The following is a 24,279-nucleotide window of genomic DNA, read 5'->3' on the forward strand; positions in this document are numbered from 1 at the left end:
CATCTCAGACTCAGGGGCTTCTCAGGGGGGCAGGAAAGGTTCAGAGGAGGCAGCATCTCCCCTCCTCCCCCAGGCCTCTCTATAGCTGCCAACCCACCTTGATCTCATGAACCTCAGAGGAGGAAGAAGGGAAGTCCCGCTTCCAACTCTGTCCTGTGACCTGAATTCCTAGATACCACCATACATGGCAACCTAGTGGGCTTGTTGTTGTTGTTGTTTTGGTGGTGGTGCTTTGGTTTGGTGTTGGTGTTAGTAGTCCTGAGGATTGAACTCTGAAAGCCTCAAGCTCTTGCTTAGCATTTAGTCTTATGACTGACTCTTCCATTTTCTGCCTTTGGGTGGCTAGCTGGAGATGGGACACTCCTGGACTTTTCCTTCCTGGACTGACATGGAACCTCTGTCATTCTGTCTCAGCTTCCCAAGTAGTTAGGATCCCAGGCCTGATTCACAGGCACCAGGCTGGTAATTATTCTAAGTCTTGGAACTGGTGTAAATTTAGGTGCTCCTGACTGGGGCTCCTCAGCAAACCCCACAATCGGCCCTTCTAGGGTTCCCTTCCCCCATTGCTCCCTTGACCTGCAAGGGTCCTGAGAACCTGTGCAAGTAGTCACCAGGAGCAAGGTGGCTCCTGGACCCTCAGATGACCAGCCCCTCCCACTGCTGGAGGAGGCCAGGCTCCATTGTACGATGAGGATAATAGGGGCAGCCTAGGTGTCCAGGTCTAACCTGGGCACACGCCAGGCTGAGCCCGGAAATGAGTGAGGCAGGCCTTCACACCCAGGGAGCTGGGTCTGAACTGGACAGGCTGACACTAGCCACCCCGGGCCTTGGCAGAGAGTGACTTAGGGAAGAGGCACTTGGAAAGCCTCCAGCCCACACACCACAGAACCCTCCCCCTGATGTGTTGACCCTCCCACCCCCTGCCCCAGAATTCCCTGAAAGACCTCAGAACTCTGAGCCAAAAGGGGCTTCAGCGATGGCTGGTCTTCTTCTCATAATCAAAGAGCCCCTGGGGTTGTGGCATTGCCCAGGATGTGGCTGTGTGTCACTACCGTTGTTTACACAATGTCCGAATGTGGAGCTGACGTCATGGGCTGCGGTCCCCTGGGCCTTCTGAGAAGGACTTCCTGACTGAAAGGCTGAGCTGCCTTCCAGAAAGAAGGGAGACACCATGCTTTGCTCAGGGGCCCGGGGGACCAAGACTACCTATTTATCTGCCTAAATATGTACTTGGGATCTGAGCCCTTAACCCTAGCAGCAATCCTGGGGTGCTGAGGACCTCAGTGGGCAGTATATGGCCAGGAGAGGGCGTGGAGGCCCAAGGTATCCTTCCCACTCCACTCTCCCCTGCGGCTCCACCTGAGACAGCTGTCTGGGCAGCTGGTCTCCCAGGATGCTGGGTGTGGTTTTTAAGTAATAGCACTGGGGCCCTGGAGTGATTGATTTGTGTTTTCTTATATTAGTAATTTACCAGGAGGCTAGAGGTGGGGCTTAGGGGGCTCAGATCACTGAATCCTCCACTCCCGGAGGCTTTGAGCAGACAGCCTGAGGGAAATTTCCCATTTGCCCTGCCTGGTCCTGCCCTGCCCTGCCCTGCCTGGCCCCGCCTTACCCAGGCCAACTTCAGGATGGAGATCCTGTCTTTGGCCGTCTTCCCAGGGCTGACTTGAAGTTCTCCTTCCCCAAATCCTCCAAGGCAGGGGAAGATCCTTCCTGTGGGTTCTAGAACGCTCTGCCTTGCAGAGAGCTCTGCCTCCCCTGTGAAATTCTTCCGGAAGGCCCTCTCCTGCAGATGTAAGCTCAGCCACTGTAGTTGGTAGGTTTTCACCTTCCAGGAACTGAAAAACGGCACAGCAAGCCCATGGGGTGGGTTTTTGTGAAAGAATAGAAAAGGCGCCGGTGATCCTAGCTACCCAGGAGGCTGAGATCTGAGGATTGAAGTTTAAAGCCAGCTCAGCAGGAAAACTCTTGAGACTCTTATCTCCAATTAACCACTACAAAACGGGAAGTAGCCCTGTGCCTCAAAGTAGTAAGGTGCCAGCTTTGATCAAAAGTACTCAAGGACAAAGCTCCAGGTCCTGAGTTCAAGCCTCCCAATATAAGGACAAGGATTCCCCGACCTTCTACTAGTTGGTATGCTGGGTGGTTATTGACTGAGTCTGCTGGTCATTTGCAGTTGAGCATTGAGTGTCATGGGTTATTTCAGACTCACCTGAGCTGATGGCCCAGGCATCTCCCCTGCCCGCCCTGACTTCTCTCTGTGGATCAGTTGGCTAAATCAGCTGTCAATCACTGTCACCGGGTGATTGAGGGAGGGGCCAGGCAGGCTGCACAGGTCCTTGCCCCTGCCATGTCCCCCTTCAGAGCCTGGTGTGCAAAGATGCCAGAAGGATGGGTTGTAGGTGCCCTGGGTTGTCTGTGAGCTTTCACTGATTGGAAGAGTGCTGATGGAGGGGGTGTTAAGCTCGGTGGCTGGGTTGGAGCTTGTCCTATGCTGTTCCCACAGAGCCGTTTTACATACTGGGAGTGTTGGTCATAGCAGCCAGATCCTGGGACTTCATGCTTACTAGGCAGGTGATTTACCACTTGAGCCATGCCCCCCCCAGCCCCTCTTTTTTCCATTGATTGTCTTCAAGGTAGGGTATCTCTGCCCAGCCTAGCCTGTCTGTGAACCTCCTACTTAAATTCCCCAGTACTCTGGTCGCATGCCATTGTTGAGATGGAGACACTTGAATTTTTGTTTTATGCCTGGGCTGGCCTCAAACATCCACCTGGATCTCTCCCTCCTAAACAGCTAGGATTACAGACCTGAGTGCCACACTCAGCTGCCTCCCTGCTCTGCTTTGTTTTAGTTGCTACCTTCCACCATAGGGTCTGCTGGTCTTTGATGTGTGTGTTTGTCCCCTAAGTAAATTATGGGTCTGTGCCATGAAAACCAGTTGCCTACACAAGCCCAAATTTCAATTTCTGCAAGTCAATAAAAGGCAGGTAGAAATTGTATGGATTTTACTCTGATTTCTTACTTCAATTATTTAGACTCTCTAAAAAGTATGATAGAGGTCCAGAGAAGTCAAATGATTTTTCTCAGGTCACAGAGTCAGCAGAACCAAAGCCTGGATCACCTATCTCCTGTTCACTTAAAGCACCCCTAGTTCAGAATCAGTGCTAATCTCATTCCAGTCCTTGTGACTGGCTGGGGCGGTGGTGGCGGGGGTAGTTTGGACAGTGAGCTCAGGAATCTGTCAATTGAACCTGTTCAGATCATGACCGCCTCCTCCAGGGAGCGGCCCTAGACTGCAACTGCATTAATAGTTCTCTCCATATCCTCTGTATCCACACCATTATGTGGTATGCCAGTCAGGAAGGAGAAAAGACATGGCACGGGGCAGTCACAGTGGGACACTGTATCTCTCGTAAGGGACGCAGTCCAGAAGAAAGATGGCGCTGGCGATGAGAACCAGAGGCCTCAAGACCCAAAAGTGAAGTCATTCAGTCACCACTTCCTAGTGGAGAGCTGGGAAGGCAGAAGCCCAGCACATCGCTTTACCTGAGCTGTCAACCAGGCTCCTTATTCTGCCTCCTAGGGCTTGGAGACAACAAGAAGGCCAGGAAGGAAGGAGAAGCCCAGCGCATCGGGAACTCAGGGCTGAGTCAACATGAGGAGAAGGAAAGAAGGAAGGGAGGGGGGGAAGAAGGAAGGATGGAAAGGAGGAAGGGGTGACCACTAGTCACTGGAGCTAGGGGGTAGGCAGCCGGGCAGGCGGGCAGGCGCCCACTGCTGTCTTTGGCAGAATATGGCTGTGTGTTAATCAGGTTACTGGATTGGAAAATACCCACCAGCTTTATTGAGGAGATTAATCAGAAAGCGTTTAGAATAACAACATGACTTAAAAGGAAACTGTGTGCCCTGAGCCCCCATCTTGGAGAACTGCCCTTGGCCTCTGTTTCCTGATGGAGAAGAGCTGGGAGGGAAAATCCCAGAGGGGTCTGAGTTAAGGCTTCTTGGCAGACCCCTGACCCCCCAGAGGAAGGCAAGTCTAGACCACGAGCCTTCACGAGCCAAGAAAGGCGTTTGGGAAGTTATGTAGCCAAGTCTCTGAATGGTGCTGCAGTCAGAAGAGGGAAAGTCTTTTGATATTTGTTCCTCAAACAAGCCTTGGTCTGGCCGGAGTGGAGTGCCACCCCTTCTGATCTGTAAGCAAACAAGTCTGGCAAAGACCCCAGCCAACATCAACTTCCTCTCCCAATGTCTCTTTCAAAGGATGGCCTTAGGACAGTTGTCCCTCTTGCAGACTGTCACCCCCTCCTCCTAGTGTCCCAGGCGAGGGGACCAGGGAGGAGTCTGATGCTAGAGAACAAAATCATGGTTGGGGCTGAGCCACCCCCACACCTATTCATGTGCACACGTGTGCAGTGTGCCTTCTAGGACTTGAACTCAGAGTCTAGGCATAGTCCCTTAGCTTTTTCTGCTCCAGGCTGGCGCTTTGCCATTTGAGCCACACTTCTGCTTGTGGCTTTTCAGTAGTTCTTGGAGATAAGAATCTCAAGGGACGTTCCTGCCCATCTGCCTTCAAATGCCAGTCCTCAGATCTCAGCTTCCTGAGTAGCCGGGATTGCAGGTGGGAGCCACTGGCACCTAGCGCCATACCCACACCTATTCTGGTGTAGCCAGAGAACTAAAGAGGTCTTACATGTTAATTTAAGCAAATTTTAAAAGACAGAATTTCTTTTTTTTTTTTTCTTTTTTGCCAGTCCTGGGCTTGAACTCAGGGTCTGAGCACTGTCCTTGGACATTCCTCAAGGCTAGAGCTCTACCACTTGAGCCACCACACCACTTCTGGCTTTTTATATGTATGTAGTACTGAGGAATTGAACCTGGGTCTTCATGCATGCTAGTCAAGCACTCTAGCACTAGGCCAAACTCCCGGCCCTAAAAGGACAAGATTTTTTTATCATAGGAAAATAGTATGAGATTCAAGTTTCAAGATCCTAATAAGTTGTAAGGTTGAAGTCTGCATAGCCACACCCACTCATTTACATATTGCCTGGGACTGCCTCTGTGGTACTGAGGCTACACAATCCCCAAAGCTGGGTACATATGGGAGCTTCCTCCACTCCCCCATAAACACATGCCACAAGGTCTCAACAGAGCCTCCTTAGCAACTTCAAGGAGCATAGAAAACTGGATTCTGTCCCTTGGTCTGTGCCAAATGTGAGGAACTTGGGTATGAAGTGACCTGTAACAAGTCTCATTTGCCTGGCTTGACATTCTCATTCCCTGAGTGTTTATTGATCCTCTACTAGGTTATAATCATGGTGTAGGCAAGATGGGTTAGCTACTAGCTCTGCCTCTGGGTGAGTGGATAGCCTTAAGCAAGAAAGCTAAAGGATCATGCCAAGGCCCTGAGTTCAAGCCTCATACTGGCATTAAAAAAAAAAAGTTGCTGAATGTGGTGGCTTACATCTGTAATCCTAGCTACTCAGTAGGCTGAGATCTGAGGATCACAGTTCAAAGCCATCTCAGGCACTAAAAATCCATGAGACCCTTATCTCCAATTAACCACTAGAAAATTAGAAATGGTGCAGTGGCTCAAGGGGTAGCCTTGAGATGAAGAGCTCAGAGACAGCGCCAAGTCCCAGAGTCCATCCCCCAGGACCTACCAAAAAAGAAAAAAAAAAAACGTATCAGGAGGTAAAGTAATGGGATGGGCAGGTTGGTTGGTTCAAGCAGGGGGAGGAAGCAATTGTAAAGGAATGTGGTATAAGAAAGAAAATAACTGCAGACTGTGAAGGTAATAGAGTAGGGCCAGGTCAAGGGAGAAGCTCCTGGAAAGCTCACTGCGGGAGATGGTGTTGCCTTGCTTTGAACACAGTAGTGGTAAAGTGGAGGAGGAAAGTGACCCACAGCTCCGACCACCAACCTGAGCTGGGGCAGCCGTGCAGGCTGGCAGGGAATGGGTCAGGATATCAAGGGCAGAGGGGTGCCCCAGGAAGGGGTGGGGCCTTCTCAGCTCGTCTCTGCCCCCCTCCTGTGCTTCAGATTGGAAGTGCACACGAATCACCTGTTCATGAGGACCTCGGTAAAATGCAGACCGATTCTTTCCCTTGTGTGGGCCCCAGCTGGAACCTGATGTTCTGCATTCCAGACTACCGTTTTGCTTTTGGTGGGACTGGGGATAGAACTAAGTACTTCCCACTTGTTAGACAGGTGCTCTTTTGTTGTTGTTTTTTTCTGCTTTTATTATTTTTCTAATGATCTCTCTCTGTCTCTGTCTCTCTCTCTCTCTCTCTCTCTCATTCTGGGGCTTGAACTCAGGGCCTGGGCACTGTCTGTCCTTGAACTTTCTCAAGGCCATCACTCTACCGCTTGAGTCACAACACCGCTTCTGGCTTTTTTTTTTCTTGTTTTTTTTTTTTTTAATTGAAAAATTTTATTAACACTGATTTTTACATCATATTTCAAATGTCTTGTTTAACAAACAAGTATTCAAGAAGGGACTCTCTATATGCAATTACTGGCATATAGACACTTCTGGCTTTTTCTGTGTATGTGGTCCCAAGGAATTGAACCCAGGGCTTTGTGCATGTTAGGCAAGCACCCTACCCCTAGGCCATGCTCCCAGCCCCAGGGTCTCAATTTTTTGCCTGGGACTGAGATGGTCCTGTTCACTCTTCCTGCCATAGCTAGTGTAACAGCCATGCCCCACCATGCCAAGCTTCTTCCTTTGACATGGAGTCTCATAAACTTTTTGCACTGGCTGGCCTCAAATCACCATCCTCCAATCTCAGCCTCCCTAGGAGCTGGATGACAGGCCCAGCTGGACCACTGTTTGAGTAGTGGGAGAAATTGGTCCTTCCACACCCCCAACTCCTTCCTGCGTGGTCACAGAAACCACCAGTACCCATTTATTACCCCAGCTGCACTTTAAGTTCCAGGGTCTTCTCTACACATCTCTGCTTAAAATCCATCCTAGGAAATTTTTGGATGAAACTCTTTACCCCTTCACCTATGTTTAAGTTTACAATTTATTTATTTCTTTCTTTTAAAATTATCTATTTGCAGATGTGATTTCCAGTGTATTGTAAACATTGATATTTTTAAGTAAAACTATGACATCATTGTTTCAAGTTTATTCAGTGGAATCTAAACATCATGGCCATTTCATCCCTGGCATTCAAAAAATACACATTCACTCTCTTCTGCAATAATCTGTGTCCCTTCTCCTTGCAATTTTATTTCCATCTCATTTCCTCCAGGGAATTTTTGCCCTAATGTAATATGTGTGATAGATTTTTATGCTTAAAATGCTTTCATTTGTGTCCCTTCACTATTTTTCTATAACAACTTTATAGATATATTTATATATGTGTATATATGTATGTATATGTATACAGTGGAAACTTTTTAATTTCCTGAAATCATAAAACCATAAGTATTAAGTATGGAGTTATCCATACAATTATTCATAGCATACAATTGGTCGACAATATAGAGCCTTTCTTAATTTGGATAAATGATTAGGAAACATAAAAGGGAAAATCGTAATGAATCTTACTGGGAGGAAGGGGTCCTAGATGACTTTCTTTCTCTGTGCCAGTGTTGGGCTTTGAATTCATGGCCTTATGTTTGCTCAGTTTGCTTGCTCATGGCTAGTGTTCTACAACCTTGAACCATGCCCCTAGCCCTGCTTTTTGCTGCTTATTTTGGAATTGGAATCTCTATGACTTTTCTGTCCTTGAATTGCCATCTTTCTGCCTTCCGCCTCCTGAGTAGCTAGGATTCCAAGTGTGGGGGTCCCCTCCCCCCATTTTGTAACTGTCATAGTAGATAGACTTGCCTGTCTTCAAATCTCCAAGTGAATGTTTCCTTTCCTTTGCATCTTGTCTTGCAGGTGTGAACAGCGTCTCCTCACCGCGGAGGTGTTTGGGGGGTTGCTTGGCCCGGGTGAAGATGTCTCCCCTGCTCTGCACATGAGTGGTCCAGACCTACGGGAGCCCCTGCCTCCAGCCCCCCTGGCAGACATGTCTGCCGTGGAGTAGTGTGGACGCTTGGACTCAGCTTCTCAGGGTTTCCATCTTTGGGGAGGGGGTTTTCTTCAGTTACCCATTTCTTTTTATGGTTTTGTGGCTGGACATTCACCACCAAGGCAGACACGATGGGGGACCAGCAGCTGTACAAGACCAACCATGCGGCCCATGTTGGTGAGAACCTTTTCTACCAACAGCCACCCCTGGCTGTCCACGGTGGGCTGAACCACAACTATGGGAGTTCAGTGACAGGGGGTGGAATGGATGCCCCGCAGGCCTCTCCCATCTCCCCCCACTTCCCTCAAGACACTCGGGATGGGCTGAGCTTACCCATTGGCTCCAAAAACCTTGGCCAAGTGGATGCCTCGAGGCAGGGAGGCTGGGGAAGCCACGCAGGGCCTGGAAACCACGTCCAACTGCGTGGCAACTTGACCAACTCCAATATGATGTGGGGCACTCCGGCCCAGGTGGAGCCCACGGACGCCTACCAATACACCTACTCCCAGGCCAGTGAGATCCGGACCCAGAAACTCACCAGCGGCGTCCTACACAAGCTCGATTCCTTCACCCAGGTGTTTGCCAACCAAAACCTGCGCATTCAGGTCAACAACATGGCGCAGGTGCTGCACACGCAATCGGCGGTGATGGATGGAGCTCCCGACAGTGCCCTCCGCCAGCTGCTGTCTCAGAAACCCCTGGAGCCCCCCACTTCTGCTCTTCCCTCCCGCTACCAGCAGGCCAGCCAGCAGCCCCACCCCGGTTTTCCAGGTGGGCTGTCCAAACCAGCCCTGCAGGTGGGGCAGCATGCCAGTCAAAGCCACCTGTACTATGACTACCAGCAGCCTCTGCCTCCCATGCCTCTGCAGGCCCCACAGGTGCTGGCCCAACATCTGCCCCAGGCCCAGCAGCATCAGTACTTCCCACAGCAGCAAGCCGGGCAGCAGCGGGTCTCCATGCAAGAAATGCAGCAGCAGCAGCAGCAACCACAGGTCCGCCCTCCTCAGCAGCAGCAGCAGCAGCAGACGCCGCTGCCTCTGCAGCCGAGGCAGGGTCCCATGCAGATACCTCAGTATTATCCATCCCAGCCCATGATGCAGCAGCACCTGCAGGAGCAGCAGCCGCCGCCGCCCGTGCACCTGCAGCCCCCGTCCTATCACAGAGACCCTCATCAATACACCCCCGAGCAGGCGCACGCCGTCCAGCTGATCCAGCTGGGCTCCATGCCTCAGTATTACTACCAGGAGCCCCAGCAGCCCTACAGCCACCCCCTCTACCAGCACAGCCACCCACCCCAGCCCCAGCCGCCACGGGAGGACAGTCAGCCAAAAGCCTATTCCATGGAGAGGCAGACCCCGGCCATGCTGAGTTCTCACGGCGATCTGGGGCCCCCTGAGACAGGAATGGGAGATCCAGCGAGTTCGGACCTGAGTCGGGTCAGCAGTGCCCTCCCCCATCGGCCACTCCTGTCCCCCAGTGGAGTCCATCTCAACAACATGGGGTCTCAGCATCAGCAGCCGTCGCCCAGTGCCATGTGGCCCCAGGTATCTCACAGGACACTTCTCCCCTTATCTCCGTATAGGTAGACGGATCGACCAGACCTGAGTCTCTACATTGCCCAATCCTCTTGCCAGCCTGTCTGGACTTTATGCTATCTACAGTCATAAACTACATGCACCAGCCACTATGGCAGGCCTTTGGGATACAAAATTAGTTTTGATTGTGTCCTTTACACAGAGAGCTTATAATCTCACTAAGGAGATGTGGCCAAAATGCTGTATTATGTCCTAAATGTGTCATGTAATGATCTTGAGTAGGGTGCTAGGGTACCATCCAGTGGGCTTATCACACATGCACACTCATGTGTGCACACATACACCCACACACCCCTTGAATGTGTGTCCTTGGGGTACTGTCTGTGAATCTGATCTTCCTGTAGGACTATGAGGACAGAATTTCTCAAAGTATATTGTACAGAACGACATTCTACAGAATGTTAATATACATTGTTGAAGAAGCTGTGAGTTCTCTAGATAAAGTTGGAGTTTCTTAACGTGAATTGGAACTGGGCACAAGCGGCTCAGTCCTGTGATCCTAGCTACTCAGGAGGCTGAGCTCTGAGGCTCACAGTCTGAAGCCAGCCCAGACAGGAAAATTTGTGAGATTCTTATCTCCAATTAAACACCTAAAAAGCTGGAATGGAGCTGTAACTCAAGTGGAAGAGAGTTAGCCATCCGCAGAAAAGCTCAAGGATAGCCCCCAGACTGAGTTCAACCACCAGTATAAGCACTACAACAAAAAATGAAGTGGCTTTTCTACTGCAGGATTCTCCTGAGTGAGCAGCATAACTCTTTTGAAGAGAATGCTGCCTGGCAAAATAAATAAAATAGGAGATAAGTAATGGTAGAGGCTAGGTTAGACCTGAAAGCAAGCACGCTGTGTCATTGAGAGTTTTAAAAAACAGTCTCCCAAGGAAGGAGAAAGGGTTCGGTTGGTAGAGAGTTAGCCAGTGAGCCAAAACTATCAGGTACCAAGTTCGAGTCCACATCTCAGATGAAAAAAAATTTTAAGTCTACCAAATTAAATTGTCTATAGGCCAGGTTGAGCCTAGGGGCTATAATTTCTCCCTTTCTTTCTTTCTTTCTTTCTTTCTTTCTTTCTTTCTTTCTTTCTTTCTTTCTTTCTTTTTCTTTCCTTCCTTCCTTCCTTCCTTCCTTCCTTCCTTCTTTCCCTTCCTTCCTTCCTTCCTTCCTTCCTTCCTCCCTCCCTCCCTCCCTTCCTCCCTCCCTCCCTCCCTCTCTCTCTGTTTCTTCCTTTCTCTAATGCCAGTCCTGGGGCTTGAACTCAGGGCCTAGGCCCTGTCCCTGAGTTTCTTTTGCTTGAGACTAGAGCTCTACTAACTTGAATGACAACCTACTTCCACCTTTTTTTTGGTAGTTTAGTTGAGATAATTATTTCACAGACTTTTCTGCCCATATTGGCTTCAAACCAAGATCCTCCAGGTCTCAGCCTCCTGAGTAGATAGGATTACAGGTATGAGTGCCCAGTTATAGTTACTAATCCTTAATTAGTTCCTCCGAAGTACTTTGACCATAGAACAGCCTACTGTGTGCTGGGCATTGTTCCTACCTTGGTACATTCCTACTGCTGCATTTATTTCATGGTAGGGACCCTGGGTTGGAACTAGTTGAATGGCGAGAAATCTCTAATGGAGCTCAGAGGTCAGTGCCTGGCCCACACCCAGTAGTAAGGGAGAGCCTGGTGTGAGTATCAAAGCCCATGTTGTAGGGAAGGCTGTGCCGGAGGTCTGGCAAGATTCTGTGCCACTCGCCTTTCTGCTCTGCGTCTCTAGGAGGGCAGAGCCCATCTTTGCCAAACAGGCACCGTGGGAGGACAAGGAGAATGGCAGGAGTTTGGGTCTCCAGGTGTAGGGCTGTGTCCTTTGTCAAAAAGAAAATTAGGCCTAGAAGAGCTAAGGCCAGTGTGGATATGAGCAAGACCATCATGAGCAGGAAAGTTCTAGAAGGATAGAGCTCAGGGTTCTTACCACTTGAGTTGGTGCTCTCCTTTCACATGTATTTTTCTCTTTCTCCTTTCCTTTGGTGTCCCCATTAGATGCACCTGCCTGATGGGAGAGCCCAGCCGGGGTCCCCGGAGCCAAGGTAGGAAGAATGATGGTAGCATGTGGGATGGTGGCTATGGTGTTCCAGGGTTGTCTTTCGTGGCTCATTTCTAAATTCATAATGGCCGGGGGCTTGGATCATTGTAAGCTGCTACTGTTCTCATTTTAAAAAGAACCAGAGGTGGAGTGTGGCCTAATGGGACAGGATGAGCCTAGCATGCATGAAGCACGGGGTTCAATTCCTTGCTAACACATATGCAGAAAAAGCTGGAAGTGCTGCTGTGGCTCAAGTGATAGAGTCCTTGAGAAAGCTCAAGGACAGTGCCCAGGCCCTGGGTTTAAGCCCTAGGACTGGAAAAACAACAATAAGAGGTTAGGAGTATGGCTTGGTGGTGGAGTGCTTGCATGAAGCCCTGTGTTTGTTTCCTCAGCACCACATAAGCTGAACAAAACAGAAATGGTGGGCCGGGAGTTTGGCCTAGTGGTTAAAGTGCTTGCCTAGCATGCATGAAGACCCGGGTTCGGTTCCTCGGTACCACATACATAGAAAAAAAAAAAGCCAGAAGTGGTGCTGAGCCTCAAGTGGTAGAACTCTAGCCTTGAGAAAGTCCAAGGACAGTGCTCAGGCCCTGAGCTCAAGCCCAGGACTGGCAAAAAAACAAAAACAAAAAAAAAAGAACAGAAATGGTGTTGTGACTCAAGTGGTAGAATGCTAGCCTTGCGCAAAAAGCTCAGGGACAGTGCCCAAGCCCTGAGTTCAAGCCCCTGGATGGGGATGGGGGTGGGGGGTAAGGTCACTGTTCCCCGGCTTTAAGAAGGCCCTTTCTAGCCGGCACTGGTGGCTCACACCTGTCATCCTCACTCCTCAAAAGGCTAAGATCTGAATATCTAGGTCCAGATAGAAAAGGGCAGGAGACTCTTGTCTCCAATCAATTAGCAAAAAGCTGGAAGTGGTGCTGTGGCACAAATAAGTGAGTAGATCACCATCTTTGAGGGGAAAAAAAAGCCAAAGGGAAGCTTGACCCAAGCTTGGCCCAAGCCCCAGTACCAGCACCAAAAAATAAATAAAAGCCCTTTCTCTTTTCTGAACCTTGAGTTTGTTGTTGTTATTGAAAATACTGAGATGCTGGGCTAGGTGGTTCGTATCCATAATCCTAGCTACTCAAGCTGAGATCAAAGCCAGCCCAAGCACTAAAGCACTAAAGAATGTGAGACTCTTATCTCCAATTAATTACAGAAGTGGAACTGTGACTTAAAGAGTAGGGTGGTAGCCCTGAGCTGAAGAGCCCAGGGACAGCCCGCAGGTCCAGAGTTCAAGCCCCATGACCCACAAAAGGAAAAAAAAAATAAAAAAAAAAAATATATATATATATATGTACTGAGATTTGAACACAGGGCTGTGTACATAATACACAGCCATTCTACTGCTGTGGCCATGCCCCCAGCCTGGAGCCTCACTTGTCATCTGCAAATTGGGCTCCATTTTCTAGAAGGTCATAGGGGACACAGAGAAGCACTGGAAGAGTAAGGAATGAGTGTGGGATCTGGCAGTCAGTCATTGTCCCTTCTTTAACCTGTGTGTGCTTTCCTTGTGGTCCTGTCCTATGCAGTGGCCAGCCCAAAGGGGTGTTTGGAGAGCCATTTGATGCCAAGAACAAGATGACCTGCTCCATCTGCCTAAAGGAGTTCAAGAGCCTCCCCGCCCTCAACGGCCACATGCGGTCCCACGGAGGCATGCGGGCCTCCCCCAGCCTCAAGCAGGTTAGCAGAAGCTAGGCCCCTGCTCTTCTGAGCCATGTGCTGCTTGCTTTGCTTTGCTGCCATCAGACACTGTGTGAGACAGGGGGAGGGAAGCCCCATGTGGGCAGCGCCTTGGCCAGTGCTCCACATCACAAAAGTTGGCTTTGGATGCCAGCTGAGCCCCTCAGCTCCCATCTCCCCTCAGAAGCCAAGCTGCCAGGAATCCTAGGGAATTCCAGCCTCTCTACCTGCTGGGGAAGGTAGCAAAAGAGAACACGCAAGCACAGTGTTATTTTGAATTTGTGTTGCTTTCAAGCACCCAACCCTATGGCCACGTGGGCCTTCAGAAATTGATAGAGCGTCATGCTGGTGGCTCATGCCTGTAATCCTAACGAAGATTGCGGTTCAAAGCCAGCCTGGGTAGGAAAATCTGTGAGATTCTTTATCTCTAATGAGCCATCTGAAAACCAGAGGTAGAGCTGTGGCTCCAAGTGACAGAGGGGGTTTGAGCAAAAACTCTCAGAGATAGCACCCAGGCCCTGAGTTCAAACCCCAGGACCAGCGCGTGTGTATGCACACACACACACACACACACACACAATATCAGTGTTCAGTGTAGCCATGTGGCCTCCAGTCAGCATTTTCAACTCACCAGTGCAGTGGTGTTTAGCTCTAGAATACAAAGATCCTAAAACACCCTCTGGATTTTCAGGGTCTACAATCTATGTATTTCTGAGTTAGAGCAAAGCATTTTCCCAGAACCCTTTGACTAATGTTGATTTCATGGGATGCAAATAATAAGCATGTCAACATGTTATCACCGAACGCCAGGCCTCATTGGCTACCAAGGTGTCCATCCACCCCTCATTCTCAGGCTTCAGGAAGATGAGTCTCCCATGCCTTGAGTCCTAGAACGATTCAGGGAGAGCTGCTCGCAGCCCAGGATCAAAGCCTTTATTATCTGTGTAGGAGGAAGGAGAGAAGGTCCAGACACCGCTGCCGCCTCCGCCGCTGCCGCCTCCGCCTCCGCCTCCACAGCTCCCTCCTGAGGCAGAAAGCCTCACGCCCATGGTCATGCCCGTGTCTGTCCCTGTCAAGCTTCTCCCACCCAAGCCCAGCCCTCAGGGCTTCACCACCAGTGGCGCTGCCACCCCAGCTGCCAGAGACAAGCCAGCCAGCTCGACAGCGGACGACCAGATGCCCGTGCTCGTGAGGATGGTGTTGTCACCGCCCCACTCTCCCCCCGGGGCTTCCCCCTGCGCACCGGCTGTGAGTTGCTGCTCTTGCCCTGCCCGGGCCGGGAATGTCTCTTTGCTTTCTTTGGAGATGGGGACAGTTCTTCTGATGTCTTCCTCCACCTCGACCCCACCGGGCTGGGGTCATCTCTTTGCTTTCTTTGGAGATGGGGACAGTTCTTACAATGTCCATGGTCTGAGTTGGGACATGGTTGGGCCTCCCTCTTGGAGATGAACCCCCATGGCTATCTGTCCCATTGTCTGTGAATGCCCTTCGCGCGTTCATCAAAGTCATGGACTCCATTCTGTGACTCCAAATGTTGCTAGGTTTCGACTGAGATGGTAAGTCAGCCGACTGTCAATGATACAGTCCTCTAGTTATTCAATAGGAAACTGTAGCTGAGTGCTGGTGGCTCACACCTGTAATCCTAGCTACTCAGGAGGCTGAGATCTGAGGATCGTGATTCAAAATTAGATTGGGCAGGAAAATCCTTGAGACTTTTATCTCCAATTAACCATCAGAAGGCCAGATGTGAAGTTGTGGCTCCAATGGTAGAACACTAGTCTTGAGCACAAAAGCTCAAGGACAGTGCCCAGAAGCCTGGGTTTAAGCCCCAGGACTGGCACACAAAAACAAACAAATGAAAAATATGGAAGTACTTCTGCCCAAGATAATAAACAGTTGCCTGGCTCTCCCCAGAATCTCCAGCTCTGTCCATATTCAGCCACCACGAGAGGCCACCTCCTTTCTGATGATCATCAACCTTACAAAATAATAACCTAGAGAACGTCATTCATTAACCATTCATGGTAATTCCACTGAGAACCACCTAGTCCCAGTCTCAGGAAAGCAAAGTGATTGGTGTTTGTTTTGGTTCCATTCTCCTTCTGTTTCTCAAATCCCTTCTCTTTCTTCTCCCTCTTCCCACCCTGGGGAATTTGTGACTCTGTCAGACCTGTTCTTGTCCTCAGAGTAGTGGTTTAGGTCCTCTTTGTCCTTAGAGAAAAGATCAGTCTGAGGAATGCTGGAGGCTTGAGGGTCAAGTTGAGCAGGATGGACCTAAGGAAGATAAGAAACCTAGAGCTGTACACTGGGGGGTTCAAAGCCCCATTCTGAGTCATTTCTCTGGCCCAGGTCATTCAGAACCTTTCCTGATGCTGTGATTTAGGAGCTCCTGGTTTAGAGCTAGAGTAACAAGACAGAAGGGGAGAAGGAGTGCTTACCTGGGCACCAGTGACTCATAATCCTAGCTTCTCAGGAGGCTGTGATCTGAAGATTGTGGTTTGAGGCCAGGAAACCCATGAGACTCCCATCTCCAATTGAGCATCAAAAAGCAGTTAGGAGAGCCATGGCTCTCATGGTAGAGCTTGCCGTGCTCTTTTGAGGTGGCGCCCAGAGCTGAGCAGCCCGCTGTGGCAAGACCTGTGTCCTGGTATCAGCTGGTCAGGGGACGGTGGCCAGGGTGCCTTCCCCCACCCCACCCCCAGATCGCCTCTTCCCTGGACTGATACTGGCTCATGCCTCTGGCATGTTTCTGTGTGGCTTTCGTGTGCCCAGCTTCTCTGTTTACATGCATCTGTTCACTTGTTTGTATCTATGTCCACATGAGCAGAGTTTCCTCTGCTGGGCCTGGCAGCCATGACTGACAGAGGCCAGTGGAGGTAGAGAGGAGGGGGAGAAAGAGGAAGAGGAGGAGAGGGAAGAAGAAGGCAAGGAGAAGGAAGAAGAGGAAGGGGAGGAGCAGGAGGGGGAGGAGAAAGAGGAGGAGGGTGGGGAGGAACGAGAAGGGAGGAGGAGCAGCACTCAGAAGCAGGTGAGACCAGCAGGAGGAGGGAGGCCTGTCCTGGAGGACAGCCTGTGAAAGGGCAGTGGAGGTGGCAGCCGTCAGGGGCCCGGTGGGTACCTGGCGCGCAGTAAGGCCCAGCCGCCTCCAGCCTGGGCCTCCGTCCCCGCGGGGTCCACGTGTCCCCCCTTCTCGGGACGTGGGTTTTCTGTCCCCAGGTCGCCCACCGGGCTGGCCAGCCACCGGCAGTGGGGCGTCCGGGGGGCCGGGACACCCCGATTCACTTCTTGCCCCCCCCACTCCGCCCCATCCCCAGGAGCTCGTCCGGAAGCCCCAGCCCAGCGCCGCCAAGGCCGAGGAGCCCCTCCGGGCCACCCCCGAGAAGAAGCGGTTCCGCCACCGGCCCGAGCCGCTGTTCATCCCGCCGCCGCCCGCCCCGTCGGGCGCCACGCTGTACCAGAGCCAGCTGCGCTCCCCGCGGGCGCTGGGGGACCCCCTGCTCCCCGACGCCGCCCGCGAGCCGCCGCCCTACACGCCGCCGCCCATGCTCAGCCCCGTGCGCCAGGGCTCCGGGCTCTTCAGCAGCGTCCTGGCCGCGGGCCACGGCCCCGGCGTCCACGGCGTCCACGCGCCGCTGCCGCTCACGCCGCTCACGCCCACCCCGCGCGTGCTGCTCTGCCGCTCCAGTGAGTCCGCGCCCGGGCCGGGGCTCCCCTCGCCGCCCGGTGTGCGGGGCCTGGGATCCCCTCGCCAGGCCGGGCCACCCGGTGTGCGGGGCCTGGGATCCCCTCGCCAGGCCAGGCCGCCCGGGTGTGCAGTGGGGTCCGGGATCCCCTCGCCAGGCCGGGCCACCCGGTGTGCGGGGCCTGGGATCCCCTCGCCAGGCCGGGCCGCCCGGTGTGCGGGGCCCGGGATCCCCTCGCCAGGCCAGGCCGCCCGGGTGTGCAGTGGGGTCCGGGATCCCCTCGCCAGGCCGGGCCGCCCGGGTGTGCGGTGGGGCCCGGGGCTCCCCTCGCCAGGCCAGGCCGCCCCGGTGTGCGGGGCCCGGGGATCCCCTCTCCAGGACGGGCCGCCCCGGTGTGCGGGGCCCGGGATCCCCTCGCCAGGCCAGGCCGCCCAGTGTGCAGTGGGGTCCGGGATCCCCTCGCCAGGCCAGGCCGCCCGGGTGTGCGGTGGGGCCCGGGGCTCCCCTCGCCAGGCCAGGCCGCCCCGGTGTGCGGGGGACGGGAGAGGGGAGGCCGACCCGGGCGCCGTTCCCATGCAGGTTAAGTGGGAGCACGCAGCCTTCTTTTTACATCGATCATGGGGCTTGAACTCTGGGCCTGGGCGCTGTCCCCGAGCTCTTCAGCTCCCCCTGAGCCACAGCGCCGCTTCCTGTTTTCTAGTGATTGATTGGCGATAAGAGTCTCAGGGACTTTAGTGCCTGGGCTTTGAACCTGGATCTTTACATCTCAGCCTCCTGAGTAGCTAGGATTGCAGGCGCTGAGCCACTGCACTCAGCAGCACTCATGCCTTTTAAGGGAGAGGGAAAAAAAACCCAAAGCAAACATGTAAAAAGGCCCATGACCCGTAGCATTATCCTGTAGTCATCAATACTAAGAGGCTAAAGGTGGGAGGGTCAGCAAAACCCTGTCTCTCACGCCTGTATTCCCGGCTGCTAAGAGGCTGGAAGCATGGCTTGGTGGTAGAGTGCTTGCCTAGCATGCATGAAGTCCTGGGTTCAATTCTTCAGTACCGCATAAACTAAAAAAGCTGGAAGTGGCGTCGGGGTTCAAGTGGTAGAGTACTAGCCTTGAGCAAAAAGAAGCTTAAGGACAGTTCTCAGGCCCTAAGTGCAAGCCCCAGGACTAGCAAAAAGGAAGAAGGGAGGGCAGGAAGGAAGAACACAGTTTGTTGGTGGCTTACACCTATAATCATGAGGCTGAAATCTGAGGATCTCAGTTCAAAGCCAGCCAGGGCAGGAAGGTTTGTGAGACTCTTACCTTCAATTAACCACCAGAAAACCAGAAGTGGCTCTGTGGCTCAAAGTGTCAAAAGGTTACACCCGCTCATGCATGTAATCCTAGCTACTAAGGAGGATGAGATCTGGGGATCAAGATTCAAAGCCAGCCCGGGCACAAAAGGACCTCCTGAGACTCTTATCTCCAATTAACCCCCAGAAAACATGAAACATGAAATGAGGCTTGGCTCAAGAGTAGGGTCATAGCCTTGAGCTGAAGAGCTCAGGGACAGTGCCCAGGCCAAGTTAAAGCCCCATGACCCACCAAAAAAAAAAAGTGCTTGCCTAGCATTCACAAAGACCCACGTTCGAGTCCTCAGTACCACATACATAGAAAGGTGGAAGTGGTGCTGTGGCTGAAGTGGTAGAGCACTAGCCTTGAGGACAGTGCTCAGGCCCTGAATTCAGTCCCCAGGACTGGCAAAAAAAAAAAAAAAAAATCACAAGATATAATACTTTTCAGTTGCCTTGCAGTTACATACTTTGTGTGCATACTTAAGGAGTGGCACTCAGCCTTTTAGTCCCCCCACCCCCAGCTCTGCAGAGGCTGCCAGTGGTAGTGCAAGTGGCTTGTTGTATGGGCCAGCTAACCCCTTCCCTATTGGCCAGTGACCTCTGTTCTTTGTGTTTCAGACAGCATTGATGGCAGCACCTTGACCATCACCCCAGGCCCTGGAGAGCAGACGGTGGATGTTGAACCGTAAGCAAAAGTCAATTGTTGTTTAGAATAGAAAGAAGCTCGGCTGAGGAAAGGGATCAAGGACTTTGAGAAGTCCTTATTCAAGTAGTCAGTAGCCACTGAGAGAAAGTGGAAAAACTGCCACGCCTAGCTATTCAGAAGGCTGAGATCATGGTTCTGAGCCAGCTGGAGCAATAAATTCTGTGAGGCTCTTATCTCGAATTAACCACCAAAAAGCTGGAAGTAAAGCTGTGGCTCAAGTGGAAGAGAAGCTTGGCTAGGTCACTAGAACACATGTATTATGGAAGAGAAAAGTGGTTCTTTAGTAGATAAGCACAGAAAAGAGGCTAAATGATAGAGTTGAGAGATGGACAGAGAGAAAGACATAATACATATACATATATACATGCATGCATTCACAGCTGGTGTAAACCATTTTGTTGGTGATAATGTATCAAGTTAACTTTTCTAGACTTGGACTCATTAAATTGAAGTAAGGATAACAAAATTAATTCTTTTATTATATTTGTCCCTTTGCTTTCTGGCTTACTGGTTCCGTTGGCCATGCCCTGGCCAGCTCTTCCACTCTAGTTATAGGAAGCTGAGAGTTCTCTTATTATTATTATTAATTAATTTTACTTATTTTTTGATTACGTAGTACTGAGGAATTGAACCCAGAGCCTCAATATAAGCTAGGTAAGCGCTCTGCCACTAAGTCCCAAGCAAAACTTCCTTTTTATTTTTAAGTTGGTTATAGGGATTGGAGCTTGAACTCTGTGCCAGGACTGTCCTTGAGCTCTTCAGCTCAAGGCTAATGCTCTACCACATGAGCCAGAGCACCACATCCAGTTTTCTGGTGAACTGCATTCCTCGGGTCTCAGCCTCCTGACTAGCTGGGATTACAGATGTGAGCCACCAACATCCTGCCAGGCAAATGTTATCGACAGTTTCCTTCGGCCTACCCCAGCAAATTAACAACCACAGTTTGTTTCTTGTCGTTAAAGGCGTATCAACATTGGCTTGAGATTCCAAGCAGAGATCCCAGAACTGCGGGATGCCTCTTCCCTGGCCCAGGACACACACAAGGCCACGCTGGTGTGGAAGCCCTGGCCAGAGCTGGAAAACCAAGATCTCTACCAGCGAGGTATTGGCATGGGAGGAACTGGCCAGCCGTGCTGGTTTCTCCCGGGGGGACCACTGGGTCAAGGGTTGCTGTGACACGAACGTCTCTCTGATATAATCTCTTGTCCACAGTGGAGAATCTTCTGAATTTGTGCTGTTCAAGTGCAGTGCCAGGTGGCGGGACCAATTCGGAATTTGCTTTGCACTCTCTCTTCGAGGCCAAAGGTGATGTGATGGTAAGAAATCTAGAAAAAGAAACATTGAGCCTGGCACCATGGCTCATGCCTGTAATCCTAGCTTAGGAGGGTGAGATCTGAGGATCACAGATCAATGCCAGCTAGGTTAGAAGAGTCCAAGAGACTCTGATCTCCAATTAATCAACAAAGAGCAAGTGAGAGCAAAAAGCCAAGTGAGAGCATGAATTTTACTTCAAGCATCAGAATCAGTTTAAAAAATAATAAGTGTCACTAGCTTCTCAGTCTTCCTCTTCCTTAAACCATCTGCTCTTCAACTCTGCCTACAGCATTTCTTTAAAAGCTGAGATAAGCCAGAAGCCTGGGTTCCAAACCTGTAATCCTACCTTAGTCATGAGGCTGAGATTTGAGGATCCTGAAGTTTGAAGCCAGCACTGGAGTTTCTTATCTCTAATCTCCAGTTAACTATTAAAAAAGCTGGAAATAGAGCTATGGCTCAAGTGTTAGTTTTAAGCACAAAAGCTCAGCTCAGAGACAGCATCTAGGCCCTGAGTTCAAGACCCAAGATTGGCACAAAAAAACCGAGACAACTGAGGAGGCAAATTGAGAGAGACTTATCTGGTGATGTTCACTGAAAGGACACCTTGTACTTTCCTTTCTACTGCTATGCTATGATGCCCATGGCTAATGAGACATGAGCTTTCTGTAAAAACTACCAGTCACTTGCTCCTTCCCCTGAGACTCAGAGGAGTCTCCCTCCATTCCGGAAGTCTCACCCATTTCTGATACCAGTGGGCCCCAAGGGATGAATGGAATCTTTGCCACCACCTGTGCCTCTATGTTAGGACCAAGGGGCTTCACACATGGGCTGGAGCCCGTGTTAGAATAACAAGTCCTATGGTGCTGACCAGAGGAAACCCCAGTGAGGGTTATCTGCCACTGGTTTTCTTCCCAGTACCTCCAGCCCTGGGTTCTATAGGCTAACTCTTTAACCCCTGGATGTAGCTCATCTCCCAAGGACATGCGCACTGATGACTGACTCTAGTCTTTTCTCTCCTCTGGATCCACAGGCTACTCTGGAAATGCTGCTGCTGCAGAAACCAGTGAGGTTAAAATGCCATCCTCTAGCAAATTACCACTATGCCGGTAGGTTGCCAGGTGCTCTATGCCCATTACATCTTGAGAGTGGGCTGTTTGCATGTTGGATTGTCTTTTTTACTAACAGGTAACACCTGTTCTATCCGGATCAGTCCTTGACATCGCAGGAGCGGGTGGGGAAGCTTGGGGGAGGGCATTGTGTCTGCTGACCCAGCACTACCAACTGTGTACCCTGAGTTGTAGTGAGCCCATGTTACAGTGGCTTTGGAATCAGTAGGGGTGGCTTCCAGTCTGGCCCCACTCCTTGGCAAATCTCATCTTTCTGAAAACTTGATGCTTTTCACTCTAAAATGGGGCTCCCACTCTACCCCCTCATAGTTTTTGTAAAGGTTAGAGGTGGCACACGTAACCCCTTGCCTGACACATCTGCTAGCAATTGTTATCATTTATTCGACAGTTATTTATGACGCACTTATTGTGTACAAGGGGCTGCATAAGTACTCAGCTGTAACAGGGGCTGTGCATACGTAGTCCCACCTCGTGCAGCTGAGACTCTGAGGAGGAAGCAGTCACAAAACTGTGCATCACTTAGTGGCAGGAGAAAGGCTTCATACCTGCAGGGTGGAGTGTGTGGATTAACAGTAGTACCGCCAGTAAGAGGGAAATGGAAGGCACCTTGGCACCTTTGTGATCTGAACGGAGCAGAAAGCATGAAGAGAGATGGAATAGCTTGGGGATCCTGAAAAGTAAGATGAAGTTATAGGGTGTGGAGCTGTGGCTCAAGTGATACAGCGCTGTCCTTAGCATAAAAGGTCAGCAACAGTGCATTGGCCCCGAGTTCCAGCCCGAGGACTGACACCAAAAAAAAAAAAAAAAATGGAAATCTATCCTTGTAGCCAGTGGCCTAAGGGAACCAGTTTCTTAATAATATCTCCATCATTTCCTGCTTGTGTGGGTAGAGCGCTGTGGGAGTTCTTGCTAATCTGCCATGGAAACCATTCTATCTTCTTTTAATTTCCAGCGTCATCTGCCACCCATTAAACCTTGACAGGCTGTCCAACCTCCTGGAGCCTGTCCCAAGATTCTTTGCATCGTGGGTGGGGCTGTGGGAGGGGACCTGGGTGGGACTGTGGGCAGGCTAAAGGGAGCTTTACCAGCAGAGCTGTAGACTTGCTTCTTTCAATCCCCGTGTGGCTGCAGTGACCAGAGCCTTGGGGTTGGCCATGTCTTGCTATGGGCAACTTCAGCTCCCTTCCCTGTTCTTCCCAGCGTGCCAAACAACTCGTTTTTAACAATCATCTTTAAAAAAAAAAGATCTTTGTAAGTAGTTGTACAAAGGAGATGTTGAGGTGCTGGGGATGTGGCTTAGTGGTAGAGTGCTTGCCTAGCATGCATGAAGCCCTGGGTTTGATTCTTCAGGACCACATAAGCAGAGTAAGCTGGAAGTGGCTCTGTGGTTCAAGTGGTAGAGTGCCAGCATTGAGCAAAAGAGGCCCAGGGACAGTGTCCGGGCCAGCACAGTGGCTTCCAGCGCTCTGCTCACACCAGCCTGCACAGCCACCCTCTCACGAGTGTGGGGCTCCCACTTGCATTGTGTAGGGAGGAGCTGAGCCAAGCGAGAGGCCCCGGGCCATGGTTAGATAGCTTTCAGCAGTTTTGGATTCTTCATTGGTCCTGCTCAAGATGGGTATAGAGTGGAGGAATGTTAGACTACACGGTCCCCTGAGGATGGACTTTTAGTGTCTACAGGTCCAGTGAGACCTCTATGGAGGAAAAGCCTCCAGAATGTTCTGCGGTTGCTCGGTTCATTTTCTCATAACACCAGCCAACTTCCACTAAAGATACCATCTTTTTATTATTATTATTATTATTATTATTATTATTATTATTATTATTTTGCCAGTCCTGGGCTTGAGCTCAGGGCCTCAGCACTGTCCTTGGACTTTCTCAAGGCTAGAGCTCCACCACTTGAGCCTCAGCACCACTTCCAGCTTTTTTTCCATGGATGTGGTACCGAGGAATCAAACCCGGGTCTTCATGCATGCTAGACAAGCACTCTACCACTAGGCCAAACTCCCGGTCCCAAGATACCATCTTTAAACACATCTGATTTTCACTTCAGTTAAGCACATTCATTTTAATCTGACCTTGGGGGTACTATTTACTTTTTTTGGGGGGAACACTGATTTTTTAGAGAATTCTTTTAATTAATTAGTTGTGCAAAGGAATTTCAATTCAGAATATCAATTTAGGAATGCAGTGCATCTCTAGCAACGTCATCCTTCCACTGTCCCTCAAGTGTTTCAACCAAACCCTTTCCAACAGTCTTCACTCTATAAATGCGTAACATATTAAATTTCAGTTTGTTGGAACTCCTTTCCTAAGTGTGGGGGGGGCGAGGGGTGACACAGATTTTTACAAAATTCAGATTAGGGAAAGATGGGTTCTGGTTACTCACAGGTATAATTCTAGCCACTCAGGAGGCTGAAATGTGAGAATTAAGGTTTGACTTCAGTGGGGTAAGGGGGAAGTCCAAGTGGAGGTGTGATTCAAGTGGTGGAGAATCAGCCTTGATCAGAAAAGCTAAGGGAGAGTGAGGCTGTGAGTTCAAGTCCCAGTATTGGTGGGGGGGCAGAGGCGGGGGGAATCAAGGAAAACTCTGAGCTGCATGATATATGCATGGAAATTTAAAATGTTTGTTTTAAATTTTCTTTTGATTTAAAAAAAAAAAAAGATTCTCAGGCATGGAATTTGGCCTAGTGAGATAGAGTGCTTATCTAG

General features: G+C 50.7%; 1 protein-coding gene across 6 annotated transcripts in view; it reads left to right on the forward strand.

Moving 5' to 3' along the window:
- The window catches only part of Trerf1 (transcriptional regulating factor 1), a 70,452-nt gene that overhangs the window by 26,603 nt on the left and 19,570 nt on the right, over window positions 1–24,279 (forward strand). For all 6 annotated transcript variants that reach the window (XM_090355659.1, XM_090355660.1, XM_090355654.1 and 3 more), the window contains exons 3-11: window positions 7,893–9,569; window positions 11,641–11,687; window positions 13,258–13,408; window positions 14,357–14,656; window positions 16,723–17,092; window positions 19,039–19,105; window positions 20,089–20,228; window positions 20,339–20,442; window positions 21,471–21,546. In XM_090355659.1, coding sequence (XP_090211785.1) covers window positions 8,157–9,569; window positions 11,641–11,687; window positions 13,258–13,408; window positions 14,357–14,656; window positions 16,723–17,092; window positions 19,039–19,105; window positions 20,089–20,228; window positions 20,339–20,442; window positions 21,471–21,546 — 2,668 coding nt within the window. In that variant the 5' untranslated portion in view covers window positions 7,893–8,156. The remainder of the gene's footprint in view (window positions 1–7,892; window positions 9,570–11,640; window positions 11,688–13,257; window positions 13,409–14,356; window positions 14,657–16,722; window positions 17,093–19,038; window positions 19,106–20,088; window positions 20,229–20,338; window positions 20,443–21,470; window positions 21,547–24,279) is intronic.

The sequence above is a fragment of the Megascapheus bottae genome, chromosome 22 (genome assembly GCF_031878675.1).
Source record: "Megascapheus bottae isolate mThoBot1 chromosome 22, mThoBot2.hap1, whole genome shotgun sequence".
NCBI classification, from domain to species: domain Eukaryota; kingdom Metazoa; phylum Chordata; class Mammalia; order Rodentia; family Geomyidae; genus Megascapheus; species Megascapheus bottae.